This window comes from Artibeus jamaicensis, unplaced genomic scaffold, assembly GCF_021234435.1.
Source record: "Artibeus jamaicensis isolate MK-2021 breed Jamaican fruit bat unplaced genomic scaffold, CSHL_Jam_final contig_332, whole genome shotgun sequence".
Classification (NCBI taxonomy): domain Eukaryota; kingdom Metazoa; phylum Chordata; class Mammalia; order Chiroptera; family Phyllostomidae; genus Artibeus; species Artibeus jamaicensis.
The window spans coordinates 713,471-732,439 of NW_026521788.1; the positions used below are offsets into that span (position 1 = coordinate 713,471).

Here is an 18,969-nt window from a genome sequence, read left to right on the forward strand (position 1 = left end):
ATAACACTGTGGACACTGTGGGCCTGTGTCCACATCATGGAAATGGGGCCAAATTAATAACTAAGATGTGATGTGGTGTCTAATAAGGCATTGTTGTGGTTTCATGAGAACCAGAGTAACACTGAAAGCAGAACTTTTTGGTAAGATTAGTATGGCAGTGTGACAAGGATCTGAGGGGAAAGAAGACTCCAGAAATGGGTAACCCAATTAGATGTGGTTGTGATAATTCAGTTGTGAAGTGACACCTTTTAGAGTAAGATGGTACCAGTGAAAATGACCAAGAATGAATCCACACCACAATAAGAGACTCAACGATTCAGTAACAAATTAGCTATGGAAACAAAAGTACAGAGTTCAAAGTTGCTCCAAGCTCTGGGGGTCTGGAACAATGAAGTCCTTACTGAGATTAAAGTGTTTATTTAAAAAATATTGGATTTAATGTGACAGAGGGACAGATAAACAATTTGACACTTGAGATTACATCACAACTGAATGGCTAGAGGTCAGTCTGTTCTATAACATACATTTTGAAGCATATGAATGAAAAAGGAAAAAAGTTCTATTAGCTAGCACATTTGCTGTAATCATAAAAACCAAAATATAGCTTTCATATTATTAGTATTTATAAAATAAAAAATTTATGAAAATATTTCCCTTTTCAAGATAGAGAAACTACAATCTTTGCAAAAAATACACCCATAATTGTTACAATACATATCTTTGTGTATACCTTGGACATTATAAAAGTGTTTAAGAATCACACTCCATAAAAGTTGGAAGAAGAAACATCTTCTCCAACCTTGGTCATATATCATGACATTCAAGTATTTAAACCACACTATGTAAATGAAACATCTCTAGTTTATAGGCTCAAAGGGATTTTAACTTTCAAGGCCCCAAAGGTTCTTTTATTGTGCAAGGTAAAGAACTGGGAGAGGCTGCCCTGAGAGTTAATTCACCTTAGGTAGGTCAAGCAGTAGTTCACTCTCCATATTTCATCACGGAACCAGGGGGGAGAAGGTCATGAAAACCCATCTTGGGCAGGTCCCCTCCCCGGCATCCTTATCTATGTAGTGTGGCTCCTACAAGGATTTCTAATGCTTGAGCTGTAAATGCTCTGGTTCTATAATTACTTATGATGATTGAAAATGATGCTTTTGTAACTCTAAACTCCAATATTGTGAATTAGTCTAAAGTTAAGATAGTGTGACTCCCCTAAATAGACTTCTTTTAGGATTTGTCCGGTGAGAAGCATTTGGGACTATCAATAAGCCCCAAATTCCCTCTTCAAACTATTAAAGATCCTTTCTTACTGAGACATAAACCTCAGAAGGCAGGTTCCTTCTTACTTTGGAAAAATTATGATGAAAGGGTGAGATAATAATCATTCAAATTTGAAGGCTAAAGATAATTATAGATGCTAGGTTTAACAAAGAGTTGTAGACCATCATAGCTTCACCAACAAGGGGTTCATTGTGACAAAAAATCATTTGCATGTATTCCCCATTCCTGATTAAATTCCCAGGCATTCCTAAATATTCAGTTCTCTTTTTAACTGCAGAATATTGGCCTGATGAAGTTCCAGATATAAATTTGTTGTTTGAATTCACAATGTTAATATCATGGTGCAGAACTGACATTTAATATCATACTGATACACTAGAATTTAACAATGATTTTTTTCTCTATTCAAGAAACCACAAAAGTCAACCAACATGGAATGCACGAGTTTTTACATTTAACATATAACATTAAGCATTATTACATATAGTTCCATAAGGGAAAAACTATAAAAATAAGTTTAATAGTATTACTGTACTTTAAAAAGTTATTTTAAAAATATATATTCCAAAGTCCTCTAAGTATTTGGCTTAGAGGGGAATGGTGAACCATAAGAAACTATAGTGTTTTAAAAAAGGTAAAATCTTGACAATTTCAAATGGTTCAATCTAATAAAATCCTGAGAAAATTTTATTTGGCATCACTCTATAAATTCAAAGGGAATTTATAGAAAAAAATCACATCTTTAATGAGGGGGAAACACTTTAGAATAGAAATGTACACTTTGGCCACGCCAAAATTTCTCTCTTACAATTAAAAAAAAACCCTTAGTGCTGTTTCAAAAAAAAAAAAAATTAAAATTGTAGAATGACAGTTATTATAGTTCCTAATGCCACTGAAAGAGAAAGTATTAGTCAAATTTGGTGATTTAAAGACTTTAAAAGTTTACATGTGAAAATTCTGAAATGAAAAGGCACAAAATGGGTTAAAAGAATGGTAATCATTTATAAAAGCCTTGAAAATAAGGCTAATTAATTTGTATTATTAACACCATTAAGTAGGCACCTATTCCAAATTTCAGCTTTGGCCTCTTAAATGGAATTGTATTTCAAATGAGTTTTCAATCTAACACTAATCATAGCAGCATTGTTACCAGTAAGTTTCTTAGCCTCTACACTGCTGAAAGAGCATCTAAAATGTCCTCCCCACCTATATTCCATCATTATCAAAAATACACTTAAAAAAATTACATATAAGTATATGTAATTTTTTATTAGAGCCATAAAAAATTTTGCAGTGTTTCTTTAACTAATGAACTGTCCTCTTACCAATACCACCCCAACAAAAACAAAAACAAAAAATCACTAGACCAAACCAATGGGTCATGCTTCATTAAGTGAAGACATAACCATATTTAGAAATGGTACTTAGCTATAAAATTAAACATAATCAATGAAGTAAACCGGATTTTCCAGGTGTGTGCTATGTTTGAACTGGGTGACAATGTACTTGTAAAAAAATACACATTTCAAATACACATGCTTCATTTGGAACTCTGGCACCATTTACGAAGGGCTGCTCCAGCACTACTGGCTACTACACAGAGTGCACCACCCACCGTCCACCATGTTGGTACATCGTTAAGGAAAATTATCTGAAAAATAAAAGCAAAAACCACATCCATAGTCCTCATTAGTGCTACTAATCCTGCTTTTTCTATTTGAACAGCTTTGGTGAGAAACACCTGACCACCCAAACCAAACAGCCCAATCAGTATGAGAAAGAGCCTGTCCAGCCCACAGTATGGCAGACTCCACTCTCCTAATATAAAGAGGACAATGATGGTCTCCACGAGGCCAAAAATTATATAGTACCAAATGCTCAAAAAGTAGTCCACAGATTTCCCCATTTTTCTGAGGATAACTATACTCAAGGCAGCAAATACAGCATGTCCAACTGATGCAAACGTGCCCTTCAGGTGATCTGAATAGTTCTTATCCATCACCTCAGGGTTGGGACCAAACAAAAACGGTGGCCTCACGATGAGGATCACTCCAATGATGGTGAACGAGGTGAAGAGAACATCCCAAAGGCTGTATTTTTCCTTGAGAAGTATGCAAGCAAATACAGACGTAAACACTGGACAGCTAAAAGAGATAACCGTGGCATCCGCAAGGGACGTTGTCTGGTAGGCGTAGTATATAAGGATCATGGCGATAGAACCGAGGACTCCTCTGAGAACAAGGAAGATGCGTTGATCTTTTGGGCCTATGAACCCAGTTCTGTGAATTCAAATGAAGGAATGTATATTAAACAAACTTGGTATTTGTTTTTAAATGACCACTTTAATAAAGTAGTACTTTAGAAGTTTTAACTATCAAAAAATAAGGGAATAGCTAATTAAATATAATGTCCACAACTATTATATACCTTTAAAAGATGTTTTTCTAAGTATAGCTAATGCCATTAAAGTGTTCACAGTATAACCAAATATAATACAAGAGAACTACATAAAATGTATAATTTGTTAGATATTTTTCTGTGTGTATATATGTGTGTGTGTGTATATATATACACACATATATACACACATACTTGCAAAAAGACAAAGTATACTAAAATGTTCATTGTGGTTAGACCTGATTCTAGTATAGGTAATTTTCCTTCTTTATATTTATTTTCCCCAAATTTTCTACTAAGTATATAAATACATGAAATGTGTTATTTTTATAAGAGATACAATTTCAAGATTTAGCTTCCCCATAAAAGAAAACTTGGTCCTGGAACGTGTGCATTCTAAGTCTTTAGTTTTTTTTTTTATAAAAGCTGAAGCAGTGCTACATTCTGTTTTTGCCATTGAATGAGACTTCTCATTGTTCTCATTAGGAAAAGAGTTAAAACACACTGAAAAAGAACCTGTGGCATTCAGATAACTGCTACTGCAAGCTTTTTGAATTAAGTATTTACTAAACAGAGTACTGTGTAAGTTCCTAACTAGGTGCAACCTGCTGATCTGTGCCAGGGCTGGGCATCTTTAGGTCTGCAGTTAGGCCCAACATGGAGACCCTGGGTCTCTAGAGTTAGAAATAAAAGTGTAGTCACCTTTGGTCCATACTTTGAGAAGCCAGCAGACTTCCATGATAGTGAAACATAAAATGGGTCAAACTAGATTAGTGCCAAGGATTTAAGAAAATTCTCTTAGCCCTGGCCAGGAAGTTCAGTTGGTTACAGCATTTTCCCCATATGCCAAGATTGTAGAGTCAATCTCTGGTCAGGGCATACACAAGAAGCAACCAATGAATGCATAAATAAATAAGTGGGACAACAAACCGATGTTTCTCTCTCCCTCTCCTTTCCTCTCTCTTAAACCTAGTGCCTTCCAAAATGGGGACGATGATTGTGTTAGCATCAGTGGTCTACTGCCACACTTAGACATTTCTGAAGTCTTACCATTATTTTCTAAGATATTGTGACTTGTCCACACTCACATAGGAATTTCTGACAATATTGATCTTAGGAGATTTTCACCTTTTCCACAGTATTGTCAGTATGCACAGTGAAAATTCTAAGTGAATATACAATATTACAGATATAAGGACACTTTGGTGGCAAGAAACTGAAGCCTTTCATTTGGGATTTAAACATCTTTGCCCAAAGAGAAAAAGAACCAGGCAGCCAGGAGGAACCCAACTGGTCTCTTCTCCCAGGTTCAACAGGGGTCTGTAGAGGTTATAACAGTGGGAGGAGAATGTGTGTGGAGGGGTTCCATAAGAAAGGGAAAGAGGGGTTTGGTGAGGAGAGATCAGTGAGGATGGGAAATAGATAGTCTTCACATACTGTTACATTCTATACAAAGTGCTCTGATCTACAATAAATTTCATTTGATCCTTGCAACCACAAGGCAGAATAGAGGACAAAGAATATCATTCCCTCCAGTTTACAGATGAGGACACTGAAATGAAAGTAGTTAAAAAGGCCCTCCTCAAGATGACCTTTCCCCTTTCCCACATCATCCTGGGGTAAGACCTAAGTAGTATTACTGTAGACTTTAGTCTGCCCTGGTAGCAGAGCTACCTGTTCTACTTAAAGTAACCTCTGACACTAGGAGACACTACCACTTCCTCTTGTTTACTTTTTTCTTCCAAATACTAGTTATACCAAAACAAAGGGAGAGTGGCACAAGATGGGTAGAATTATACAAGGAAAGTTTTGTTCTCAAAATAAGGGGTGGAGAATAACTGAATCTCTTTCTCCCCCATTTTTGGGCATGTGGTTTGTGCTTATGAGCATCTTCTTTAGGTGGTATCCTTGTGACTTTTCATTAATCAGAGCCAAAGGGTGTAAGGACTAGTAAATCTATGAGAGGGATAAAGCAGATACTATAGAGTGAATAGTTTGAGCAGGTCAAAAGATTTACAACCATTTATTAATATCGTCTACTTTGCAGTTAAGAAATACTTACTTTCTGTATATTAAGCAAGGGATAACGACTAACATTTGGAACACACATCGGAATGCACTAATTTCTACAGCATGGAGGTCTTGCACTTTTTTAACAAATAAAGAGCCCACTGAGAAAAGGAAGGCAGACAATAATGTGTAAAACAAGCCAAGTCCAGGACAGGGTGCTTTCTTCTTGGCTTCTGAAAAAGATTAAATTCTGGTTAGTCCTTGCTTCCAACTGTATGTTTTACCATTTTCACTTAGAAATTGAGAAAAAATGGGACAGTGTTTATGGCTAACAAACTATAAATATTACCTCCTAAGCATATCCATTTTTTTTATTGGAAACATTTTTCCCACGAAGATGAAGAACCATAAACCAAGGAAACAGTGTAAACCTGCCTTGCTCTAACTGGTGTGGCTCAGTGGGTTGGGTATTGTCCCTCAAACCAAAAGGTCACAGGTTCGATTCCCAGTCAGGGCACATGCACGGGTTGCAGATCAGGTCCTGGGTTGGGGGCCTGCAAGAGGCAACCCACTGATGTTTCTCTCCCTTTCTTCCTCCCTTCCCCTCTCTTTAAAAATAATTAAGTAAAATATTTTTTAAAAATAAGTAAACCACTTTTTAAAAATGTAGTTTTACCCTATAAAATGGATTTCCTTTGGCTTACTGATCATCCCTTACGTATCAGTCAAAAAGAAGTAAAATGCTTGCCAAGCCAGTAAGTGTGATCTTTAAGAAATGCCTGTCAAGAAAACTAGAGAAAAATGTTTCTAAATTATATTTTATATCATCTCACTGGGGAACTGGGCTTTATGAAGAGTATTCTTTTCTGGAAAAGTTTATACCTGTAGTCTATGGCTACTTGTTGATTATCTGACTTCCCTCATAAGCCTGTGAACTCATCCAGGGCTGGGACCTCAGCTGTCTTGTCCATGCCTGGCACATGGAAGACCTTGAATAAGTATTTGCCAAATGAAAGAATAAGAGAGAATTTCATGGGAAGATGCAGAGTGTAAAGCCACTGGCAAGAGCATGATGTAGAAAGTCACTCTGTGTTGTTATTTTGAACCATGAGTCAAATCTTCATTTAACGTTTCCTGGTTTTTAACTTATCTTCCATTTAGAGTATATACTCCATGAGGGAAGGGGCTGGATTAATCCCCCTTCTGACCCCAGAGTACTCATTTTTAAATTAGGATTGCCATCGAATTAATACCAACTTCCAGGCTTGATTGAACCAGGAATCTGCTGCTTTCTCCAGGCCATCAAGTGTCCAATCTATTAATGACAGTCTGTATGAGCATTAAACTTTTATTTAGCCACTTCCTCTGTCTTCATTGCCTAAGACAGGAGTAGAACCAGCTTTTGATCTCACCTCTTGGCATTCAGAGGAAAGCAAAATGGAGTAGGGTAAGCAGAGAACTCCCTGAAAAGCCAGACACTGAAGAATACATATATATTTTTTAACTAACACACACAAAAAAGGAGGGAATAAGAAGTAAACACTACTGGCTCTCATAAGCTAAGAGTGAAACAGAGCTACAGGATGTGTGGGCACATGCAATTTGTAGTAAAGCCAGGATTATCATTCCTATGTAGGAATTCACAATGTGTTATTGTGCTACAGAACAATATTGCATACTGATGTGTATATGTTTTTAAATGTCATTCCCTTATACATGCAACAATACCAGGTGATATATTTCAATAAGTAGTGTTAGCTAGATACCTTTCCCCACAAGTGTCACTACAAATTGGGACCAAAGTGTGATGATGCAGTCTTTCTGGTGACATTCTATAGCCTGACCTTTGTAGTAAAAGATACCATTCTGGCCAGAGACTTTCTACCTCTTTCTGTTCTAGGTGCAAACTGAAGAGAATGATTTTGAGTTGGCAGTTGTCATGTTACAGTTATAAGTTTTAAGTGCCAGAATCCTCCACATTCTGTTCTGTAATTACGTGCTCAGATATTGCAAAAACAAACTGCATACAACCCTCAGCCCATGAGAAGGCAGCATTAGAAGACTTCTAAGTTAAGCACCACTAAGTACATGTTTCACTGTGGTCAACCTTAGAATTTAGCTTCTGGAATTTCAGGATTCAGGTCCAAATAAAATAGTTTTTCTTAAAAGACAACCAACCCTACACCCTCAGACAGAACAGAATGAGAAGATCAAGGACAGAAAACATCACCCTGCTCTGTATTTCAAGGATCTTCTTCTCCAACCTAAACTTCTGAATTTTTCTCCAGGAATATTTTAACATGCTATTTTAACTCTTTGAGAACTTAATTTCACACCCTTTGCTCTGATTATCTTTTCCTTAAAACACATACAATCACGTATTTTCTTGCCTATAAACACTTAAGGCCCACACTTCCTGAGTGGGACAGGACAGTTGTTGTAAGGCCTACCTAAACTTGATTATCTGTTAATGAAGGTGAGAACTGGTTCTGCACAGGAAAACCTCAGTCTCTTACTGAATAATACTTTCAATCCTCTGTTAGTGAATGAGCAAGACAGTAGCGTAATCCAGAGGGATTTGCTTATGTAATAATCTTCCACATCCATATCCCACTACAAGTATATCTAATAATTTAGTAATTCTAAATATTTCAAATTAATTAGCCATACTGCAATTTCTTGAGAAGAAAACAGAAAGTTGCTCAGTTTCTCTAATCTCTTCTTTAAACTGGTGATTTGCAACCCTGTTTGGGAATCAGAACTAGTAACTTTTAAAACTTTATTCCAAGCCCTATCCTAGACCCAGTGAAACAGGATCTCTGCAAACCATTAAAAGTTCTACTGGTTTGACAATCACTGCCACACTAAAGAAATCATTCCTTCCAGAGAGATATAAAGCACAGACCTAAGACAGCTTCTCCTGGATTCAGTCTAAGACCTACCTTGTCCCTCATGCTGTCTGTGGATGTATAAAAAATGGTGAAGTTTCATCCTGAACTTAAAAATGAGCTTTGCTGAGAACACCAGTTGATTCAAGAAGCTAAAATTATACTGTAAGAAAGTTCAATAACAACTGTGTTTTCAAGTGTTTGTGTGGCAGTCCTGTTCTTGGAATATTTTCTGTTTACTTTTTAATAACTATTACTATGTCTTGTTGTTGGAAACTTTAAATAAAGTTTTAAGGCCCCCAAGATTCTTAAGTAAAATCACTTATTGGTTTGTCATTTTGCCGTGTGCTTCCTGAGTAAGCAGTATTCCTCTTCAGTTCACAAACAGGGAAAACATGCTTGCAAAGACTAACTCAGCATTCCACCAGAATGACATTTAGTCATAGAATGATATGATGAAAAACTGACCTCTTCAAGAGCTGCACATCTGTTCAACCCAGTTTAAGGTAATCCCTGCTTTAGAGGCTCTAGTACATGCATAAATTATTAGAATTCTGATAATTTGTTAGCATTTAGGGCAAAATGGAGCAAGAATCATCTTCCTGGGGGTTATCTCTCAAAACTGGAGAAAGTGCATAAAAAGCAGCCATGGGGTTGGGTAAGAGGCATGAAAATCCAGAGTCACACTTAAGGGAGGCAACTCAGAGGTTGAGGTGGTGCAGGCTGTGTAAGTTGGTCTTGAAAGGGCATTTGCCTATTACTCTCTTCTTCCAGGAAACTGCTCCAAGTGGGTGGTGGAGTTCAAGGAGAAATGTATTTGAGGCTAGTAGAAGGGGCTGTATGCTGGGTTTCTAGTAAACTGGTGCTACAGAGACATGTGCCATGTCTCACTCACACAGGTCAGATCTTCAGAAAAACAATACAAAAAAGCCCAAAGCCCTCACTTTCCTGGGCCTCATTTTTCTTTACTTTTTTGGGCCCATATCTTTTTTTACACGTATTTTTACTGTATTTTTTCCATTATCATTTGCCCCTTTTATACGCCCTCCCCACCCGCTCACCAACCACCACACTGTTGTCCAGGTCAAATGGAAAAAGTCCTTTTGGACTTTTCCAAAGGACTTTTGCCCAGGGCCTCATTTTCCTCCTTTATTAGAGTAAGATTAAGGGTTTTTCACACGGGGTCTTTGGCTTTGGGGACAGGCTCGTGAATGCCTTAACCACATAAGATTGTGCCTATCTTCCTGTGCATCAGTTGATAAAAAGTTATCCTGACCACAAAAGGTCAAGAATCAGTGATCCCACTCAACTCAACTTGCTCTTCAGGTAACACCATCTACCACCGAGATCACTTTTCACGGTAAGCTCCCTCCGAGCCACGGCGGCTGTAGGATGGCCTTTCTCACTGACCCTCCAACCTCCGTGCCCGGGAACTCCGAACTGCAATCTGATTCCACGGTCTCGCCCCGCAACACTTTAATTATAGGAACAGTTTAGAAGCCAAAATGGGTTCCAACACAATCAGAAACTTTCTCCGGTCTTCGCACCGGCGGGTACTGGGGATTTCTGCTTTGCTGCCCCCAGGTGACAGCTCCAGGGTTCTCCAGAGCTCTGGGCAGGGAAAAGTAGGTGGTCTCAGTCCGCAATGCGTCCGGGCCCACGGCTGCGAGGATCCCGGTGCTGGCACCGGACAGGTCCCCCACGGGCTAGACCTGCGCCAAGGTCCGTACTCCGCACTTACCAGGCTTCGCGCCCGAGCTGCAAGGCGAGGACTGGCACAGCCAGCACCAGCCGGAGTGGGGGTCCGGTGTTCCCACTTCCTCAGTGGCTGTCGGCTCCTCGCTCGCACCCGGGGGCGTGTCCTCTGTCAGCGGCAGACCCGGTTCCTGCAGCTCTGTAGCCCGGGCGCTGTCCACCGGCCGCATTTTGCAGCCTGCGACCTCCCCGGGGTTGCGCGGCGTCTGGCGCCCGCAGCTGCGGCTCCGCCGCCAAGCTCTTCCGGCGGCGCCAGTGCGCCTGCGCCCACGTGGCCCCCTCCCGCTCAGGGGCGGGTGGGGGCTTGTCCTTCCCTGCCCTCACTTCCAGCTCCCCAAGGGGAGGTCACTGCCTCCTGGGTGAAGCTGCGATGGCCACAGCTAGCAGGAAGGCACTCCGCCCTTTGCTGTAATCCAGGTAGCCTGGCCAAACGTTTGGAATCACCTTTTGCAAAACACACTGCACTCCTGTCCTTGTGGAAAGGGAGGTCCTGTTGATACAGGGTGCAGCCAAGGAGGGTGGGGGGCAAAAAAAGATTTGGAATGGTGTCCAGAATTCAAAGTGTATAGGAATATTGGAGAGACATATATAAGATGTCCTCACCCCGCCCCCAGGGGGAAGAGACCAATAGAGCAGGGCCATTGAGAGCTGTTTTTGCAGCTAACCTCTGGAATGATTATTTAACATATCTGTAACCTTTAACTGGTTTCATAGATATGTTAAATAGCTGTGGCCAAGTTTTGAGCCAGGGAGAAGGGAGTAGCTGGTACCCAGGATGTAATTAGGGGCTGAGCCCCTGAGTGAGAGTGCCTGAATGAGAGCTTGAAAAAGGTGAGCTCCAGGACATGAGGCGATAACTGCCGTGGTTTCAGCAGAGTGAAAGAGTACCACGAAGCTTTGCCAGAATGGAGATCCCTGCAGCCAGGTGAAGAAGAAAGCCACGTGCTTTTGGTAGAGTGCGAACCCCTGCAACTTTGGTAGAAGAGGCCCACGGGCTTTGGCCCCGTGGCCTGGAAAGCAAGAGAGACTTTGACTGGAACTGGATACAAAGAACTCTTGCCAGTGGACCATGAGAGGGTACCACAGTACTTTGGATTAACTAGAGATCCTGCCTGACACAGCTGACGATTCCAGCAGCCTGAAAAACAGACGTGTGCTCTTTTCCTGATTGGGTACTCCGGTACCCGGAGTTGGGACAGTGGGAGAAGGGAGCGTTGTGTGGGTGTAGGTGTATACCCTAAAGAACTTTGATATTTTAGTGGAGGCATTAGGCCTAAATAGTGTTGTAGACGATCGGCGGGTAAATACACACTCTCGGAGTCCGGAACTGAATTGATAAAAATTTTAATGGCCAAAGATTTTCCTGTGCAGGGGTGAACTTCCCCAACTGTGACCGGAGTCACGTAGCTACTCAGAGCTACAAAATGGAAGTCGCGCCTGGCTTACAGACTACTAGGTATTTATATTTTCTAGCAAGCAAGCAAAGGCATACAGAAGCAGAGGTGGCAGTTAGCTATTGGCTTATTTAAAAACGGCAAGGGTCCCTGATTGGTGGGTGCTGCTGCTGCTGCTGCTGGCGGGCACGGGTTAGTTACCTTATTTGGCTAGAATTTTAAACCCAATTGTTCCCGGATGTTTGTTCATTACCCTGTTCTAGGAACTGCAGATTTAGGGTTGGGAAATGCCCTAGCTGTAATTTTCCTAGCTGGGTATAACACTAGCATTAAATAAACATTTTGTTTCCTTTTCACAAATCTCTGGCATTGAGAGATGTCTTTCCAATTGGCAGTGGACAGAAGAGCCCAGTAGATATTAATATTCTGTGCTTGGGAGGGAGCCCCGGTTCTCTAGCAGTTTTTGGCCCTAGGTGGACCTTGAGACAGCCAGTTCTCTTCCATGACAATGTAAAACCCTAATAAACCCTGTTTGCACACTAATAGATTTGCTGTTCTGTAATTCTTTATGGCATTGGCAAGAAGAACCAGGTTTCTTCCAGTAGCAAATCCCCAGTTGGGCATGAACAGGAGACAACCAATTGATGTTTCTCTCTCACATGGATGCTTCCTTCTCCCTCTTTCTTGCGAGTCAATAACATTAAAAAAAAAAAAAAAAAAAAAAAAAAAAGGACAGTGTCTGGGCAAGGATGAACCTGTCTGAAGTGTTCTAGGTCCAAGCTTATTAAAGAGAAGAGTAAGGCCTTTCCTCAGGTATTTGCACAAAGTGGTTCACAATTTCACAGTATTGGACTTGAAGTCAGAAGTCCTGGGTTCTTTCTAGCCTTGATTATGTCACTGAGTGTAGTCACTGCTTTACTATTTAAAGCCATAGTTACTCTGTTTAATTAATAGAGGTAAAATGTTTCTCTTTCTACTTTGCAGTTTTTATGCAAGTAGAGTACATTGGTGTGGGCAAAAGCACATCATCTGGAAAGCACTTTATGGAATATCGAGGTATATTTTTAACTAGGATGAACATAAAATTTATCCTCCAAACTTGAACCTTTTGTTGTTAAGAGTGAAAGGAGAAGCTCTTTTAAAAATTATTCAGAGCTAGCATCAACTGGGACTGTCCTAGTCAAACTGAGACAAACCATCACCTGAATTCTAATTTGATTAACATATACATCTGCCTTGTCTTAAAAGAATTTAAGGCTGCCTACAAAAATATGTGCTATTGATTTTGTTGTTTGTGGTGGCATTTTAGTGGGGAAGTTACAGGAAGGGGTGGTAAGGGTAGTCATGATTATAAAGCAAGAACCAAGAAGCTTCTCCAAACATCTAGAAATCAAGTGCAGTTTCACAACTACATTCTGAGATTTAGGTGTGCAGAGGTCTGAAGGATCCCCCTCTTTGAACAGTGAAGATGATGGCCAGGACATGGAAGGAAGAAAGACTCAGGGTGATTTGAGCAAGAAGTACCTCGACCAGTTTACTTTCAATGCCATCCTCCAAAAGGTAACAGAGAGAGAAAAGAAAATGCGTACCACACCAGCATTGACTAAGGTGACTAAAGAATGATGGGATGATTTTAGCCTTGTCATTTATGTCACTTTAACTTTCCTCCGCTCTGCTGCTGACCTTGATACATAAATGGTGTCAGTTATATCATTCTTCCATCTTAGCCAAACAAACAAGAGCCATGAAAACATAAAAAAGCAACTGGTAAGACAAGTATGGACCAGGCTAGAAGTAAAAAATGGCTGTTTGGGCTCTACCTAGCAGGGGTGTGGCGAGGTTAAGTTCTTTGAGCATTGGTATTTCAAGGCTCTGACAGCGGTGGCATTGAGCTGGTGAGAAGTGGATTTCCCAAAGTGTGAAGGATGGGACAGAAGTCCTGCCTGTTGGGGTGAGTTGGGGAGGCCAGCTTAGAGCCCGCTGCAGTGCTCTGGGTGATGTTCTGACTCAAGCAAGGCAGTGGAGACAGAGAAGAAAGATTGATTTTGAGGGAGCCAGGAGATGGAATGGTCAAGATTTGTTGACAAGATGTGAAAGAGTTGCTTCTGTACACAAAATCATTCAGTGTTCCAACTGAAACTCTTCTGCTTCTGAAGAAATTCAGTCCTTTAGTGAGAAACAAGCAGCTCTCACTATGATGCCAGTGACCACAGTGGGTGTGGCACACCCATTGTTCTGATGCCAGGAAGGAAGGTAAAAGTGGAGGACAGGTGGGTTCTAGTGGCCTCATTAACAAATGAAAGTCCAAGATCCTCACCATTCCAGTGGTGACAAATGGAGACCTCCAGGTACTGAGGGAAGAGTTAGATTCCTGCTTTGTACTACTGTTTGCATGTCAGGTATGCTCTTACATGAGTGTAGTGTAAGCCTTGACAGTGGTTTTTTTATTTCAGTGGCAACTGCTTAATTTGAACTTTGATTGCTGAGGCATCCACTTCAAAGATATGTCTACTCAAAAGACAGCTATCTGTAATAAACACATGGCCAGCCCCTGGAGTAGATAAAGAGCCAGACCGCCTCCCCTACTGAAGCTCCTTCGTTTTAGATCTCTTGGTTGATTTAAATAGCTGAAATCATTTGGGCCACTTCCCTACCCCACTTCTGGGTGCTTTAAATCTTGCTATTATATTTTAAAACTCACCAATGAAGAGTGAATCCAGAGACCCTAGGCCCCCACTCTTGACCCCAATGAAAGCAGAACCCTAGGCCCACACACACATGCTGTCTCTACCTGAGACCTCACTGTATGGCCTCAGATATCATTTCCAGGCCCTGTGAGTAATTAACCTTTATTTATTTATTTATTTATTTATTTATTTATTTATTTATTTATTTCAGTTTCCCAGTGGTTATTACTGAGGGGTGTCTTGCAATCATAATAAAAACCATAAGGGTGGGACCAGCTACAACAGTAGTTGTTGATAGGCTGAGATCAACACAAAACAGTGAGGTACTGCTAAATCAGGAAATCTCTTTTCCTAGTATGTCTATCTGATTCATACTAAAGCTAAGCTGTATGTTGGTACTGATTTAAAAGACTGTCTTTCCCCCCCCCAAAAAATGTATTTTCTTACCTGTACAGCTAATGCAGCTTATGACTTGGAAAATGGCAGTTCGTTCTAAGAAGTCATGTCTAACATTTGCATTTTGGGGAAGATCAGTACTGTGGAACATAAGATCATAATTCTAAATAACCTTGGCAAATGAAAAAGGGAAGAAGCATGAGAGGTAGATTAGCATAAATGTAGGTTGGTATGTTGGCAAGGCAAAATAAACTGTTTGAGATGACAAGAACTGATTAGAAATATAACAACAACAACAAAATGCCAGGGTTATTTCCTTTTAAAAAATTAAACATAGAATTACCCTCTGATTCACCAATCCTACCTCTGGATATATTCCTAGAAGAATAGAAAGAAGGAACTCAAACAAATATTGCACACTCATGTGCAGCATTATTGACAATAGCCAAAAGGTGGGAACAACCCAAATGCCATCAACAGATGAATGGATAAACAAAATGTGGTCTCTACATACAATGAAATATTATTATTGAGCCTTGAAAAAGGAATGAAATTCTGACACATGATATAACATGGATAAACCTTAAAAACAGTCTAAGTAGAATAAGCCAAACATAAAAGGACAAGTATTACATAATTCCATTTATATAAGGACCTGGAATAGTATAATTCATAGAGACATAAAGTACAATGGTGGTTGACAGGTGCCAACAGAAAGGAGGGAATGGGGAAGTTATTGTTCAATGGGTACAGAGTGTCACTTTGGGGTGATGAAAAAGTTCTGTGGATGGATAGTGGTGATCATTGTACAGCAAGGCGAATTCACTTAATGCCACTGAACTTTACTTTAAAATGGTTAAAATAGCCCTGGCTGGTGTGGTTCAGTGGATTGCCTGCACGCGAGCCGAAAGGTTACGTGTCTGGGTTGCAGGCCAGGTGCACAGTTGGGGCTGTGAGAGGCGACTGATTGATGTACCCCTCACACACTGGTATTTCTCTCCCTCTTTTTCTCCCTCCCTTACCCTCCCTCTAAAAGTAAATAAATAAAATCTTTTTTTTAATCCAAAGGAAAAACTTTTTAATGGTTAAAATGAATAAATGTTGTATTATATATATTTTACCATAACAAAAAAAAAAGTTTTTAAAAAAATACCAAGGAAAACCCTTCTGAGAGTATGCAACATACAGCTAATAAATCAGCAAGATAGATCCAAAGATGAAGTAAATTGGAGTCTGTATACAAACTAAGACATGCAAAGTATTTCCTCCAGGCCATGCGGTCTCGTGTCAGTGCTGGCAGATAATGATAGAGGTAGGATGTCAAGCATAAAATAGGGAAATAAGAGGAGCACAGGAGGCATAGTGTGTTCCAAGCTTCTGGGAGTTGGCATTCAAGTATCCCTCGTAGCTAAAAAGTGTGAACTTTGAACTCTGAATATTAATTTCTGGAAATGGTAATTAAGCCCTTTTCAGAAATGAGAATTTTTTTGCATTCCTATGTCTCTGGAAAATGTATGTCAATTTTCCATTCTGTTCCCTAATATATTTATCTCAACACCATTTTTCATGTGACTTATTCAACTAATGTCATTTGCCTGCCTACACTGGTCCTTTTACAATTCTTAGCAGAGGTAGAGTGAGGAACAAAGGAGACTGAGCTGCATGCAGTCCTCACAGTTACTGGGGTGGGGATGATGGAGGAAGGCAAAAAGATGCTAACATTATCTAGCTTTGTGCAAAGCCCAGCCCAGTGGGCTGTGTCTTTAGCTTCCTGTTCCCTCCTAGTTTGATACGCTAGCCTAGGACTCAGCACACTGGGTTTTATGTGGTTGCCCAGGTCTGGCCAAATCTGCTCAGCTCTGTCAACCTCCATCTTCTCAGTCTGGAATTTATAGAGCTGAATTCCCAAGCAACACTGTTGGGTAGAGACTTCGTCCAGTGATTCCTTGCTTTCCTACCCTCATCTGTTCCCATAGTGCCAAAAGTGGCTCCATGTAAATTATTTCTAGTACCCTGCAGAACCTGTATCCTCCTGTGGGAACTTGCTTTCTGTTTATAGATTCTTTGGGAGTGAGAGTGCCTGAACTTGAAAGTTGGCCCTCGATGATAAAAGTGCAATACAATGTACTTTAATCCTGAATTTGTACTTTAATCCTATAATTTGAGATCTGGATTCTACCCAGTGCACATTTTAGCAATTACTATTTATTAAATGCTCAAAATATGCCAAGCACTATTAAATACATCATTTCACTTAATTGTCAAGTGAGGTTTTTCAGGCAACTTAGCATAAGGATTAAAAAGTATGGCTCTGGAGTCAGATTGCCTGGCTGCCTTACCAGCTGTGTGACTTCAGTAAAGTGAATAAGCCTCTCTCTGGACCTCTATTTTCATGTCTATAGTAGAATCTAGCTGCTGTGAGAATGAAATAAGAGAATAATATAAAACACCAGATAGTAAGTACTCTTTAGAAAAAAGACAGGTGCTCTCAGCGGTCCCCAGGATCTGTCTCTTGCTTTAACAGGGTTTGAATGGAACAGACCCAAGGATGCCCCTTCTTCCAGCCTCCAACCACCCTCCAACCTCTTTTCCAGTCACCACCTTTGGAACCACCTCAGCCATCCTCAGTCTCTGAGACCAGCCGACATTGTTTGTTTGTTTTTTACCTTAACTCCTCATTGCCAAACAACCATGAGCTCCCAAATTCATCAGAATTATACCACCAAGGTGGCTGCCATCAGGTGGGCTTCCTACATCTACCTCTCTCTGGGCTTCTATTTCAACCACAATGGTGTGACTCTGGAGGGCACGAGCCACTTCTTCCGAGAATTGCCCAAGAAGAAGTGCAAGGGTGCTGAGCATCTCTTAAAATGTCAAAACCAGCAGGATGTCCACATTCTCTTATAGGATGTGCTGAAGCCTCCCCAAGATGACTGGAGTACACTCAGGATGCCATGGAAGCTGCCTTGGCCTTGGAGAAGAACCAGAATCAGGATTTTTTGCATCTGCATGACCTGGGTTCTACCTGCACAGACCGTCATCTTTGTGACTTCCTGGAGAACCCCTTCCTGGATGAGGAGGTGAAACTCATCAAGAAGATGGGTGACCATCTGACTAACACCTTCAGGCTGAATGGATATCTCTTTGAAAGACTCATCTCAAGCACGACTAAGAGCCTTTTGAGCCCAGAGGCCTTTGAGGGGCCCCTCTGCATTTCCCTGCTATCTGGCTTTTGCCTGAGGCTCTCCCTGAAACCACTAGGCGTCCTTTTAACCACACTGGAGCCCTCTCCCATTCATTGGACCAAATGGAAACAACAAAGTTTTTGCAGTTAAAAAAAAAAAAGGTGTACCTTCTTTTATCCTCACCCTACGGATGACAAAATTGAGGCTCAGAGATGTTAAACGATTTGCCAAAGTCACACTGATTGTAGGGCAGAGATAGGATTGGAACTCAGGAATGTCAGAAGTCAAAGTCATGTTCCAGATGATTCTATTCACGCAGAAGACTTCATTACCAGGCAGGTTGGTTTCTGAGAAAACCTCCTTAGAGCATAGGTTTTGTTTTTGTTTTTGTTTTTGTTTTTGTTTTTGTTTTCCACATTACATCCTGACTTGGACCTTAAGGCCATTGCTATAATAACATTCTATGACTACTTGCTACATTACAGTGATGCTGTGTAGTTTACATTTGGCTTACATGTATGTTGTAGCATCTTAATTTTCTTGGAGTAAAATGCTATAAAACGAGGAAGAGAAGCAATTTTTATAATGCTATTAACAGAAGTCAACCTATTTCCTTATCTACTATCAGAACAGTCACACTCCAGTGTCCACAGCTCTGATCTCTGTTCATCTCACTTCTGTTGTCTAAAACTGGGGATCTTAGCCAGGACCCACTAGGGTAGGGAGATTTTATAGGCAATTTGCTGAGTGAATAGGTACCTTCAAATAACACAGGTGTGATTTTAGTTCCTTCTTGGATCTTCTGCCTGTCTGAACCATTCTATTTTCCCTCCACTCTCTTGCTGTCTGCCCCATGTCTCTTTTTCCATTAGCAAAGTTGATCTTTTTCCAACTTTTCATGCTATCTAACCAAAAGGGCGAAATGCCAGTTTTTAAAAATAAGAGAATTCAAAAAGGAAGAAGACTTCAGCAA

General features: G+C 40.4%; 1 protein-coding gene across 1 annotated transcript; it reads right to left on the minus strand.

Annotated features, from left to right (window-relative positions):
* Positions 1-355: 355 nt before the first annotated feature.
* SLC35G1 (solute carrier family 35 member G1) lies at positions 356-10,571 on the minus strand. Its single transcript, XM_037143002.2, has 3 exons — positions 10,321-10,571; positions 5,744-5,924; positions 356-3,563 (listed from the first exon to the last, which is right to left on the minus strand). The coding sequence occupies exons 1-3, from the start codon at positions 10,502-10,504 to the stop codon at positions 2,825-2,827; spliced, it is 1,104 nt and encodes a 367-aa protein (XP_036998897.2). The 5' UTR covers positions 10,505-10,571; the 3' UTR covers positions 356-2,824.
* Between the last annotated feature and the right edge of the window lie 8,398 nt (positions 10,572-18,969).

Bases quoted from the DNA above. Each gene is read 5' to 3' on its own strand.
- SLC35G1 (XM_037143002.2), bottom strand. From the start codon at position 10,504: ATGCGGCCGGTGGACAGCGCCCGGGCTACAGAGCTGCAGGAACCGGGT. The intron at 5,925-10,320 runs GTAAGTGCGGAG...AATCTTTTTCAG, and splicing joins CAGCTCGGGCGCGAAGCCTG to AAGCCAAGAAGAAAGCACCC. The intron at 3,564-5,743 runs GTAAGTATTTCT...TTGAATTCACAG, and splicing joins CCTTGCTTAATATACAGAAA to AACTGGGTTCATAGGCCCAA.